This window comes from Ranitomeya imitator, chromosome 2 (genome assembly GCF_032444005.1).
Source record: "Ranitomeya imitator isolate aRanImi1 chromosome 2, aRanImi1.pri, whole genome shotgun sequence".
In the NCBI taxonomy this organism is placed as follows: Eukaryota; Metazoa; Chordata; class Amphibia; order Anura; family Dendrobatidae; genus Ranitomeya; species Ranitomeya imitator.
In genome coordinates this window covers 607486450-607499376 of record NC_091283.1, presented here as the reverse complement: position 1 = coordinate 607499376, position 12927 = coordinate 607486450, and the positions used below count along the sequence as shown (strand labels likewise).

General features: G+C 44.7%; 1 protein-coding gene across 1 annotated transcript in view; it reads left to right on the top strand.

The window, feature by feature from the left end:
- The window catches only part of ANKFN1 (ankyrin repeat and fibronectin type III domain containing 1), a 935619-nt gene that overhangs the window by 362552 nt on the left and 560140 nt on the right, over positions 1-12927 (top strand). Inside the window, exon 5 of the mRNA XM_069752446.1 lies at positions 9582-9679. Within this exon, the coding sequence (XP_069608547.1) occupies positions 9582-9679 (98 nt within the window). The remainder of the gene's footprint in view (positions 1-9581; positions 9680-12927) is intronic.

Sequence of the window (12927 nt, the reverse complement as noted above, 5' to 3'; positions counted from 1 at the left end):
TCATATTAAACAGTAGTCAGTACACAGCTGCCCTCATTTTTAAGTAATTCTGATTAATTCCATGTCACGATTAGCTATTCTAGTAGGATTTTACTGAAATTTTCTTGCACGTTACCGCAAAAGCCCTGGTTCGTAAACAGCTTACAACACAGCAAAGTGATCTCATTATTGAAAATTACCTGTCAGGGTAAGGTTAAAAAATATTCAAGAGATTAGATATAAAATAGAACACTGAAAAAACGGTCATCAAGAAGTGGATTAAATTTGGCACAACAGTGGCATTGCCTAGAATTGGATTTCTCTCAAAAATTGGTGAAAAGACAGGAAAAAAATTGATTGGTCCAGGAGGCTGCCAAGAGGTCTACAGCCTTCTTTATTTTTCCTTTTCCACCTTGAAAGATTTAAGTTTATTTTTTATTTTATTATATAGATTAATGTTCTGAAATTGTTTTTCTTTATATGATTTTGTATATGATAAACACTTGACATTTTAACAGGATTTGTAGATTTTTTTAACTACTGTATATAGAGTGGGGAACAGAAGTATTTGATACACTGCCAATTTTTCAAGTATTCCCACCTACAAAGAATGTGAGAGACAGAATGTTAAAAAAATTCAGAAAATCACATTGTATGATTTTTACCCAATTAATTTGCTTTTTTTTTTGCATGAAATTAGTATTTGATACAATAGAAAAACAGAACTTAATAGTTGGTGCAAAAACCTTTGCTTACAAAAACTACAGAGGTCAGATGCTTCCTGTACTTCTTGACCAAGTTTTCTCACACTGCAGCAGGGATTTTGGCTCACTCCTCCATTCAGATCTTCTTCAGATCTTTCAGGTTTCGTCACTGTCGCTAGACAACATTGAGTTTCAGCTCCCTCCAAAGATTTTCTATTTGGTTCAGGTCTGGAGACTGGCTAGGGGACTCCAGGACCTTGAAATGCTTCTTATGGAGCCACACCTTAGTTGCCCTGGCTGTGTGTTTCGGGTCATTGGCCATGGTGGAGAAGTTGAAGTGTGATTGATTGATTCAATCTACACCTGTAGACACGTGTCTTTTATACAAGTAACAAGTTCAAACACATGCAATTAATACAGCTAATGAGTGCAGAGTAGGAGGGCTTCTTAAAGAAAAACTAACAGGTCTGTGACAGACAGAATTCTTGCTGGTTGGTAGGTGATCAAATACTTATTTCATGCAATAAAATGCAATTTAATTATTTAAAAATCACACAACGTGATTTTCTGTTTTTTTATATTTTTAGATTCTGGCTCTCAAAGTTGAAGTGTACCTATAATAAAAATTACAGATCTCTTCATTCATTCTAGGTGGGAAAATGTGAAGAATCGTCAGTGTATCAAATACTTATTTTCCCCACTGTATGTGTCAATGTTCACTGGATGATGTCAACACAACACAAAATTATTATGCTTCATTTGTATAATTTCTTTCTAGCTCTGCATAGTACCTTTGTTTATGTGTTTTAGGCAGGATTACAAATGTCATTAATTACAGCTCCCATTAGTCTTCTTTACTTTCATGGACATTATCTTGATTTAAAACTGTATGTTTTCCTCAATTTTACAAAGTAAAACTTAAGGTACCTTCACATTGAACAACATTACAACGATAACGATAGCGATCCGTGGCGTTGCAGCGTCCTGGATAGCGATATCGTTGTGTTTGGCACGCAGCAGCGATCTGGATCCTGCTGTGACATCGCTGGTCGGAGCTGAAAGTCTGGAACTTTATTTCGTCACTGGATCACTGTGATCCAGCGACTGATCACTGGGTCGCTGTGATCAGTGGGGTACCGCAGGGGTCGGTATTGGGACCTGTTCTCTTCAACCGCAGGGGTCGGTATTGGGACCTGTTCTCTTCAACCGCAGGGGTCGGTATTGGGACCTGTTCTCTTCAACATATTCATTAATGATCTGGTAGAAGATTTACACAGTAAAATATCGATATTTGCAGATGATACAAAACTATGTAAAGCAGTTAATACAAGAGAAGATAGTATTCTGCTACAGATGGATCTGAATAAGTTGGAAACTTGGGCTGAAAGGTGGCAGATGAGGTTTAACAATGTAAGGTTATACACATGGGAAGAAGGAATCAATATCACCATTACACACTGAATGGGAAACCACTGGGTAAATCTGACAGGAAGAAGGACTTGGGGATCCTAGTTAATGATAAACTTACCTGGAGCAGCCAGTGCCAGGCAGCAGCTGCCAAGGCAAACAGGATCATGGGGTGCATTAAAAGAGGTCTGGATACACATGATGAGAGCATTATACTGCCTCTGTACAAATCCCTAGTTAGACCGCACATGGAGTACTGTGTCCAGTTTTGGGCACCGGTGCTCAGGAAGGATATAATGGAACTAGAGAGAGTACAAAGGAGGGCAACAAAATTAATAAAGGGGATGGGAGAACTACAATACCCAGATAGATTAGTGAAATTAGGATTATTTAGTCTAGAAAAAAGACGACTGATGGGCGATCTAATAACCATGTATCTATAATATAACGCTGGGAGCGTCACTCTGTCCGAAGCCTTTATAGACTGCGCAAGCGCAAGCGCCGGCGCAGTCTGGGCCTCACAGAGTGACGCTCCCAGGAGATCGCGGTATGCGTAAGCACTGAACGCACACCGCGATCTCCACCGGAGAGTCAGGAACCGCCAGGAGGGTAAGTATGAGCTATATTCACCTGTCCCATTCCACCGCTGCGCGCCGCCATCTTCCCGGTCCTCGGCCTGTGACCTTCAGTTCAGAGGGCGTGATGACGCGCTTAATGCACGCCGGCGCCGCCCTCTGACTGACCAGTCACAGCCAGAGGACCAGGAAGATGGCGGCGCGCAGCAGTGGAACGGGGCCAGGTGAATATAGTAAGTGCTGGGGGGCCTGAACTAGTGGCGATACAGGCACCTGACCCCCACAGCGCGCCGGTGTCCCAGCCTGCTTAGGCCCCCCAGCACTCGGCAGGACCCGGGACAAGTTACTGCGAAAACTTCTGGCCGTCACCGCCATGACTCACATCGTCATCTCACTGTGACACCTGTTGTGGAACTACAACCCCCGGCATGCAGCACAGATCTACCCTACACTAATCAGAGTGCAGAGCACAGTAATGGAGTTTCCTTTCCACAGTCCTATATAATAACGCTGCAAAACCGGGAGCCGCTGTGCCGTGTGTACTGTGTCCATATACACCCGACTGCCCCCTGTATAGTGTATGTGTGGGGATTGCGGTGTGGCCCCCTATACACAGAGGAGCCCCCATTACTGCAGGAGGAGCCCCCACAGCACGGGCTGGTGACCCCGGGAGATGATGACTGCAGATACCAGCATGGATGGCAGGAATATACACCCCTGCCTGCTGCTAGAATGATCCTATGTATTTCTATAGCGCCAACATATTCCGCAGTGCGTTACTAGAAATAGCAGGGGAGAAATATGTAGAGATAAGATAATGTGTGTGTGACATATGTAATATAGACCCATAGATTGTGTGTGTGTATATATGTATGTGTATATGTATGTATGTGTATATGTATGTATGTATATCTGTAATATAACGCTGGGAGCGTCACTCTGTCCGAAGCCTTTATAGACTGCGCAAGCGCCGGCGAAGTCTGGGCCTCACAGAGTGACGCTCCCAGGAGATCGCGGTATGCGTAAGCACTGAACGCACACCGCGATCTCCACCGGAGAGTCAGGGACTGCCAGGAGGGTAAGTTTGAGCTATATTCACCTGTCCCGTTCCACCGCTGCGTGCCGCCATCTTCCCGGTCCTCGGCCTGTGACCTTCAGTTCAGAGGGCGCGATGATGCGCTTAATGCACGCCGGCACCGCCCTCTGACTGACCAGTCACAGCCAGAGGACCGGGAAGATGGCGGCGCGCAGCAGTGGAACGGGGCCAGGTGAATATAGTAAGTGCTGGGGGGCCTGAACTAGCAGCGATACCGGCACCTGACCCCCACAGCGCGCCGGTGTCCCCGCCTGCTCATGCCCCCCAGCACTCGGCGCCCAGCGACCATAGGTGAGTATGGTTTTTTTTTTTTTATATATTGCAGCAGCATACGGGGCATATACAATGGAGCATCTTATGGGGCTATAAACCACAATGGAGCATCTTTTGGGGCCATAAACCATACTGGAGCAGTGTACGGGGGCATATACTATGGAGCATTTTATGGGGGCCATAAACCTTTATGGAGCAGCGTATGGGGCATATGGATGGGAGCAGCAAATTAAAGAATGGTGGTGCAGGATGGGAGCAGCACATGACAGAACGGGGGCGCAGGATGGGAGCAGCACATGGCAGAACGGGGGCGCAGGATGGGAGCAGCACATGACAGAACAGGGCAGCACATGACAGAACGGGGGCGCAGGATGGGAGCAGCACATGACAGAATAGGGCAGCACATGACAGAACGGGGGCGCAGGATGGGAGCAGCACATGTCAGAATGGGGGCGCAGGATGGGAGCAGCACATGACAGGATGGGGAAGCAAGATGGGAGCAGCACATGACATGATGGGGAAGCAAGATGGGAGCAGCACATGACAGGATGGGGGCGCAGGATGGGAGCAGCACATGACAGAACGGGGGCGCAGGATAGGAGCAGCACATGACAGAATAGGGCAGCACATGACAGAACGGGGGCGCAGGATGGGAGCAGCACATGTCAGAATGGGGGCGCAGGATGGGAGCAGCACATGACAGAATGGGGACGCAGGATGGGAGCAGTACATGACAGGATGGGGACGCAGGATGGGTGCAGCACATGACAGTATGGAGGCGCAGGATGGGAGCAACACATGTCAGAATGGGGGCGCAGGATGGGAGCAGCACATGTCAGAATGGGGGTGCAGGATGGGAGCAGCACATGACAGGATGGGGGCACAGGATGGGAGCAGCACATGTCAGAATGGGGGCGCAGGATGGGAGCAGCACATGTCAGAATGGGGGCGCAGGATGGGAGCAGCACATGACAGGATGGGGATGCAGGATGGGAGCAGCACATGACAGGATGGGGACGCAGGATGGGTGCAGCACATGACAGAATGGAGGCGCAGGATGGGAGCAGCACATGTCAGAATGGGGGCGCAGGATGGGAGCAGCACATGTCAGAATGGGGGCGCAGGATGGGAGCAGCACATGACAGGATGGGGACGCAGGATGGGTGCAGCACATGACAGAATGGAGGCGCAGGATGGGAGCAGCACATGTCAGAATGGGGCGCAGGATGGGAGCAGCACATGTCAGAATGGGGGCGCAGGATGGGAGCAGCACATGTCAGAATGGGGACGCAGGATGGGAGCAGCACATGACAGGATGGGGATGCAGGATGGGAGCAGCACATGACAGGATGGGGACGCAGGATGGGTGCAGCACATGACAGAATGGAGGCGCAGGATGGGAGCAGCACATGTCAGAATGGGGGCGCAGGATGGGAGCAGCACATGTCAGAATGGGGGCGCAGGATGGGAGCAGCACATGACAGGATGGGGACGCAGGATGGGTGCAGCACATGACAGAATGGAGGCGCAGGATGGGAGCAGCACATGTCAGAATGGGGCGCAGGATGGGAGCAGCACATGTCAGAATGGGGGCGCAGGATGGGATCAGCACCTGTCAGAATGGGGACGCAGGATGAGAGCAGCACATTACAGGATGGGGACGCAGGATGGGAGCAGCACATGACAGGATGGGGACGCAGGATGGGAGCAGCACATGACAGGATGGGGACGCAGGATGGGAACAGCACATGACAGGATGGGGACGCAGGATGGGTGCAGCACATGTCAGAATGGAGGCGCAGGATGGGAGCAGCACATGTCAGAATGGGGGCGCAGGATGGAAGCAGCACATGTCAGAATGGGGGCGCAGGATGGGAGCAGCACATGGCAGGATGGGGACGCAGGATGGGAGCAGCACATGTCAGAATGGGGGCGCAGGATGGGAGCAGCACATGTCAGAATGGGGGCGCAGGATGGGAGCAGCACATGACAAGATTAGGGCGCAGGATGGAGCAGCACATACCAGGATGGAGACCATATACCAATATAAATGCTCGCCTCCCGGGCGTAGAACGGGTTCAATAGCTAGTAAGTATATAAGGGGACAATACAAATATCTCGCTGAGGATCTGTTTATACCAAGGAAGGTGATGGGCACAAGGGGGCATTCTTTGCGTCTGGAGGATAGAAGTTTTTTTCACCAACATAGAAGAGGATTCTTTACTGTTAGGGCAGTGAGAATCTGGAATTGCTTGCCTGAGGAGGTGGTGATGGCGAACTCAGTCGAGGGGTTCAAGAGAGGCCTAGATGTCTTCTTGGAGCAGAACAATATTGTATCATACAATTATTAGGTTCTTTAGAAGGATGTCAATCTGGGGATTTATTATGATGGAATATAGGCTGAACTGGATGGACAAATGTCTTTTTTCGGCCTTACAAACTATGTTACTATGTTACTATGTTACCCGCTGACATCGCTGAATCGACGTGTGTGACGCCGATCCAGCGATGTCTTCACTGCTAACCAGGGTAAATATCGGGTTACTAAGCGCAGGGCCGCGCTTAGTAACCCGATGTTTACCCTGGTTACCATTGTAAATGTAAAAAAAAAAACACATACTCACATTCCGGTGCCTGTCACGTCCCCGGCGTCCACTTCCCTGCACTCCTCCTGCATCCTGTGTCAGCGCCGGCTGGCCGTAAAGCAGAGCACAGCGGTGATGTCACCGCTCTGCTTTACTGCCGGCGCTTACACAGGATGCAGGAGGAGTGCAGGGAAGCGGACGCCGGGGACGTGATAGGCACCGGAATGTGAGTATGTGATTTTTTTATTTTTACATTTACAATGGTAACCAGGGTAAATATCAGGTTACTAAGCGTGGCCCTGCGCTTAGTAACCCGATGTTTACCCTGGTTACCCGGGGACTTCAGCATCGTTGGTCGCTGGAGAGCTGTCTGTGTGACAGCTCTCCAGCGACCACACAAGGACTTTCCAATGATCACGGCCAGGTCGTATCGCTGGTCGTGATCGTTGGAAAGTTGCTGAGTGTGATGGTACCCTTAGTACTGTAATTACTATACAAACTTCACTCAATGCAGGATCCAAGCATGTGAAACACCATCCCTGGAGAGACAGAGAGGGAGCAAAGTGTCAGAGAACATTTGAGATAGGAGGCAAATGATTTTTGATTCTCTGCATGACTCTGTGTGAGAATGGTATACAGAGTCATCTGCAGAGACAGTACATTAGCCAGTGAAAATCTTATTAAAGTGAAACTATTGGCACATCATTTACAAAAATGTGTTTATTTAAAAATTACAAAATTTTATTAAGCATTCTAAAAACACATAAACTTAATTAGTAAAGTTAACAAGATGCCTCTTGTGTGAGGGAGGCTTGCCAGAAAAAACCTGTATATATATATTGTAGTAGTATGAGGCTATGTGCACACGTTGCAGATTTTGCTGCGGATTCGCAGCAGTTTTCCATGAGTTTACAGTACCATGTAAACCTATGGAAAGCAAAATCCGCAATGCACATGCTGCAGAAAAAAACGTGCAGAAACACTGCGTTGTTTATTCCGCAGCATGTCAATTCTTTGTTTGGATTCCGCAGCGGTTTACATCTGCTCCATAATAGGAATCTGCAAGTGTAAAACTGCAGGTAGAATCCACACAAAAACGTTGAAAAAAACGCAGTAAATCTGCGGTAATTCTGCAGTAAATCTGCACTGTGGATTTCCTGCGGATTTACCAAAATCAGTGCAGAAAAATTTGCACACTTTTCCGCAAAGTGTGCACATACCCTAAATGTCCATATGGATTAATGCTTGACAAAACCCAATTGGCATATCAATAAGTTTAAATATTTTATAAAAGAAAGTTATAGGTTTGATTTATTGGATTGGACAGTCTCTTTTTAAGGTATAAACATGGATAAAGCAGGGTACAAGTGCCCAAATGAATATAAATATTAACCTTAAAAAGCTGTCAAACAATATTTACCAAGTGTGAAAGAAAAGTGAAAGTGAATTTACCTATTGAGAAAAGAATCCTGATACAGAGTCCAGCATGTTATAGCGGGGTCTGGCAACGCTTCCCTCCACCCCAATGCACGTTTCATAAAACCTTCTTCAGGGGGCGTGTATGGAGAAGGGGAACTGCCGATTCATTTATACTACTATCAGCCAATAGATAGTCAGCCAATCATGTATGAGCTCTACTTAATGTCAAAAAGGCTCCTGTTTGGCCGAGTGAGTGTCAGCGCGCCACCCACTGGGCAGATAATTGGTCATATGATCCATGACAAGTACAAACAAGATGGGAAAGTCCACCAATCTTACCGCTCAGGAAAGAGACAGGTTCTGTGTCCCAAAGATGAACGTTCTTTGGTCCGACATGTGCATATCAACCAAAGGACAAAAGCAAAAGACTTTGTGAAGATGATGGTGGATGCTGGTAACATTGTGTCAATATTCATAGTGAAACAAGTACTGTATCAATATGAGCTGAAAGGCCACTCTGCCAGCAAGAAGCCATTACTCCAAAAGGATCATAAAAAATCCACATTAATGTTTTCAAATGCACACAGAAACAAAGACCTTACATTTTGGACACATGTCCTGTGGTCTGATGAAACTAAAATTGAACTTTTCGGTGATAATGACCATTGTTACTAAGAACATCATCCCAACTGTGAAACACGGAGGCAGCATCATGTTGTGGGGTAGCTTTGCTGCAGGAGGGACTGGTGCACTTCACAAAATAGATGGAATCATGAGAAAAGAAGATTATATGGCATTACTGAAGCAACATTTCAAGACATCAGTCAGGAAGTTAAAACGTGGGTGGAAATGGGTCTTCAAAATTGACAAAGACCAGAGGCATACTACCAAAATGGTAACAAAATGGCATAAGGTTAACAAAGTCAATGTTTTGGAGTGGCCGTCACAAAGCTCTGATCCCAATCCTATTGAAAATTTATGGACAAAGCTGAAAAGGCAGGTGCAAGCAAGGCGACCTACAAACCTGGATCAGTTACACCAGTTTTGTCAGAAGGAATGGGCCCAAATTCCGACCAACTATTTTGAGAAGGTTGTGGAAGGAAATCCCAAACAATTGCTACAAGTCATTCAGTTTTAGGGCAATGGTACAAAATAGTAAGGAAATTTATGTAAACTTTTGACTTTGCAGTAATTAAAAAAAAAATGCCTTAAAATATTCTCGCTCTCTCATTATTCAGGCATTTGACAAATATTAATAATTATGGTAATCCTAATTGACCTAAAACAGGAAAAGTTTATTCTGATTCTGATTTCATGTCAGATATTGAGAAAAACATGCATATGTGGCTTTTTGTATAGTGTATGTAAGCTTCTGGTTTCAACTGTGCATATGTATGTGTGTGTGTATATATATATATATATATATATATATATATATATATATATATATATATATATATATATTTATTTATTATTTTTTATGTGAATTGTTAACTAATTGATTTCCAAATTTACTGATTTATATATCTCCTGTTTCTTGCAGTTGAGTGGAGCACCTTTGCTGATTTCTATCCATTGGCCGGTGAAGTCGTTGTTGATAACCTGCAGTCTTTGAAATGCACAATTCCAGGCCTCACTATGGTAAATTTCAGGTCACTCTAATTCTGTCTACAGTCAGTTTACCAAGAATTTCTATTTGCTTCTGTTCCTATAATACTCTTTCCTTTGGGAAAGGTGCTACATTGTATACCTTACTTGTCATGTCGGGATGCTGTTACCAGATGGCAATTGTCAATTAGCATGAAGCATTTTGAACCTTTCCGCACACACATGCAGATCAGGAACATTCTTGTGTCACTGCTCTATGGATAACAGCATAATCTTTGTCATAAAAAATATGTCAATCCCTCTGAAGAAAATAGCTGTGACTGATGAGTAGAATAACACATGTGTATTTACCCCAGAGCTTCAGACATTCCCTGTGCATTATGACTGTGAAACAGATATAGCTCCTGCTTATCAATTTTTTTTTCTGGTGTACCTCTTCTCTCTTAGCATTCTTATAGCACTTTTGTACTCAGTCATGGTAATCAGCTTGATTTTCTTTATTCTCCTAATAACTACTAATGTGATTATTTCTATGGGTTTTATTTTTAGAGGGTTTTTTTAGCACAGTGGCTAATAATAGTGCCTTCGTACAGTGTCCAGCTGTCTTCTGTGCCAATTGTTATGTATTCAGATCTAAATGAGTACTTTGTTTGTAATACAAATCCTGACCCGACGGGGTTTGATCACCCAAACTGACAGCATCATAAGAAAATTACCTATTATGCTATAAGGTCAAGTAAGGTTTAGATTTGCCATAACACACAAGAATCATTTTAATTTGTTGGCAAAATGTGCTAAAGATACGGAAGATTGAGCAAATAATGTCCTTCAAAATCATGTACATGGCCTTGTAACACCTACTGTATGTCTTGAAAATCTTTGAGGTATACTTCATCTCCCATAGATTTCTGTTAACATGTACAATTTCATAAAGTGACGTACAGAGAATTTGTGAACAAATTCCAAATGAAACTTTCAGAGAAAGAATTGTGGCGTTAAGTGTGATTTTAAGGAGCAATTCTCTTCTAGAAACACTGTTCTGTGACCTCTTCGCTTGGGACCACACCATTCTTCTGACATGCTTGTAAATATGCTTAGGATTATATGGCACAGATCGGGGGCTTCAAGAACAAAAGACCTCCTCGATTCTGGAAGATTTGGCTACTCTCTCAGGTTTGGCCATATCCTCATGAAACCTCCTGCAAAGCATTGCTTTCAGAAGGTTTTTCTATGAAGTAGTCATGGAAAAGGACTAGAGAAAGAACAAAAAGAGGTGTGAAGGGGCATGCAAGAGACATGGTGATGTGACTGGAAAAGGGGACATGGCTAGGACAAAAAACATCTTCCGGAAATTCTGATGAGCAAGTTATTATTATTTATTATTATAGCGCCATTTATTTCATGGCGCTTTACATGTAAGGAGGGGTATACATAATAAAAACAAGTACAATAATCTTGAACAATACAAGTCACAACTGGTACAGGAGGAGTGAGGACCCTTCCCGCGAGGGCTCACAATTTACAAGGGATGGGTAAGGCTTCTTTCACACTAGCGTCGGATTTTCCCTGTCGCAATGCGTCGGGGAGAGATTCCGACGCTAGCGTTTGCTGCATTGCACAATGGAGGCAGCGGATGCATTTTTCCGGCGCATCCGCTGCCCCATTGCAAGGTGCGGGGAGGTGGGGGCGGAGTTCCGGCCGTGCATGCGCGGTCGGAAAAAGCGGTCCGTCGGGAGAAAAAAACGTTACATGTAGGGTTTTTTTCTCCCGACGGTCCGCCAAAGCACGACGCATTTGTCGCAAGACGGATGCGAAGTGTGCAAATCCGTCGCAAATGCGTCGTCAATAGAAGTGTATGGGGAAAAAACGCATCCTGCAAGCACTTTTGCAGGATGCATTTTTTCTGCAAAACGACGCATTGTGACGGATTTAAAAAAATGCTAGTGTGAAAGTAGCCTAAGTTGTCAAGTAAATGCTAAAATAATCTGAACTTTAGACTTCTGGTGCAGACATAATTTGGCCCTAAAAATTATTCACAACAGATATAGTACAAATTCTAAATATTCTGGAAATAAAAAAGCACAAATTACGATGAAAAGATTTACAGTTTCATACAATGAAAAAGACTAACATGAAACTGAAAAACCCTATTGATGCTGAAAATCCTAAATGGTTTCTGAATTGTGACATGGAAGTGATAGGATATCATATCGCATAAGTTTGTAAATGCACTCCTCAATATTAAAAATCCAGTACCAATAAAGAAAAATCATAGAGTCATGGAAATTAAAGGGTTAATAGTCATGCTAATTATATGCAAAAGATGTAAAAATGGAAATAAAATTTTCAAGCCTTCTTGATTTATTCAGTATCAATTATGAGCATCATGGGCAGAAATACAAAGCACTTACACGCCTTGCTGATTGCACTTGGGCATGCAAATCAAGATCCACTGTTGGCAGCTCCATTTTAATTGTTGACCAATGAAGTCCCAGAAGTGCGTGATTGGAGACAAGTCCAGAGACAGTGCAGGCCATTGTAGCACATATGGCTTAGCCCTGTCAGGTTGAAAAATGGATTCTCAAACACTTTGGATAAATGGCCATATCACTGGTTCTACAATTGATCCATTCTGTACTGCCAGTGAAATTTTTTGTCACATACCAAAGATAAGGATGCATGTTCACGGCATTGGGCTATGAGCCAGACATCCAACTACAGGTGTTTCGTTGACTTAATGCCCCTGGCTCTGAAAGGCTATCATAGTGCAGTACAAAATGACAGTGACTGCTGTAATGGAGGTCTAGCTTCTTCAATGATGAGCTTCGCTTTTGTTTCAGGCCCCTTTCACACATTAGTTTTTTCCCATTAGTCGCAATCTGTCAAATTTTGAAAAAAACGGATCCAGCGACTGATGCCGCCGGATCCGTTTTTTTCTCATAGACTTGTATTAGCGAAGGATTGCGATGGATGGCCTCACGATTCATCCGTCGTTCACCAGATCCGTCGAAAATTGTTTGTCTTGCGGCCGGAGAAAACGGACATAGTAACTTTTTTGTGTCCGTCGAAAAGACGGACAGAGATGGATCCGTCGCTGTCTGTTGTTTGCTAGAATGGAACCGGATACGTCAAATGATGGAATTCGGTGACGGATTCCAATTTTCATACTGAGCATGATCCGATTTTTTTAGGATCCAATTAGCCGGATGAGGCGAAAAAATGAATCCGTTGCAACAGTTTTTCACAATCTGCGACAGATTCCATCGATCCGTCGAGCCAAC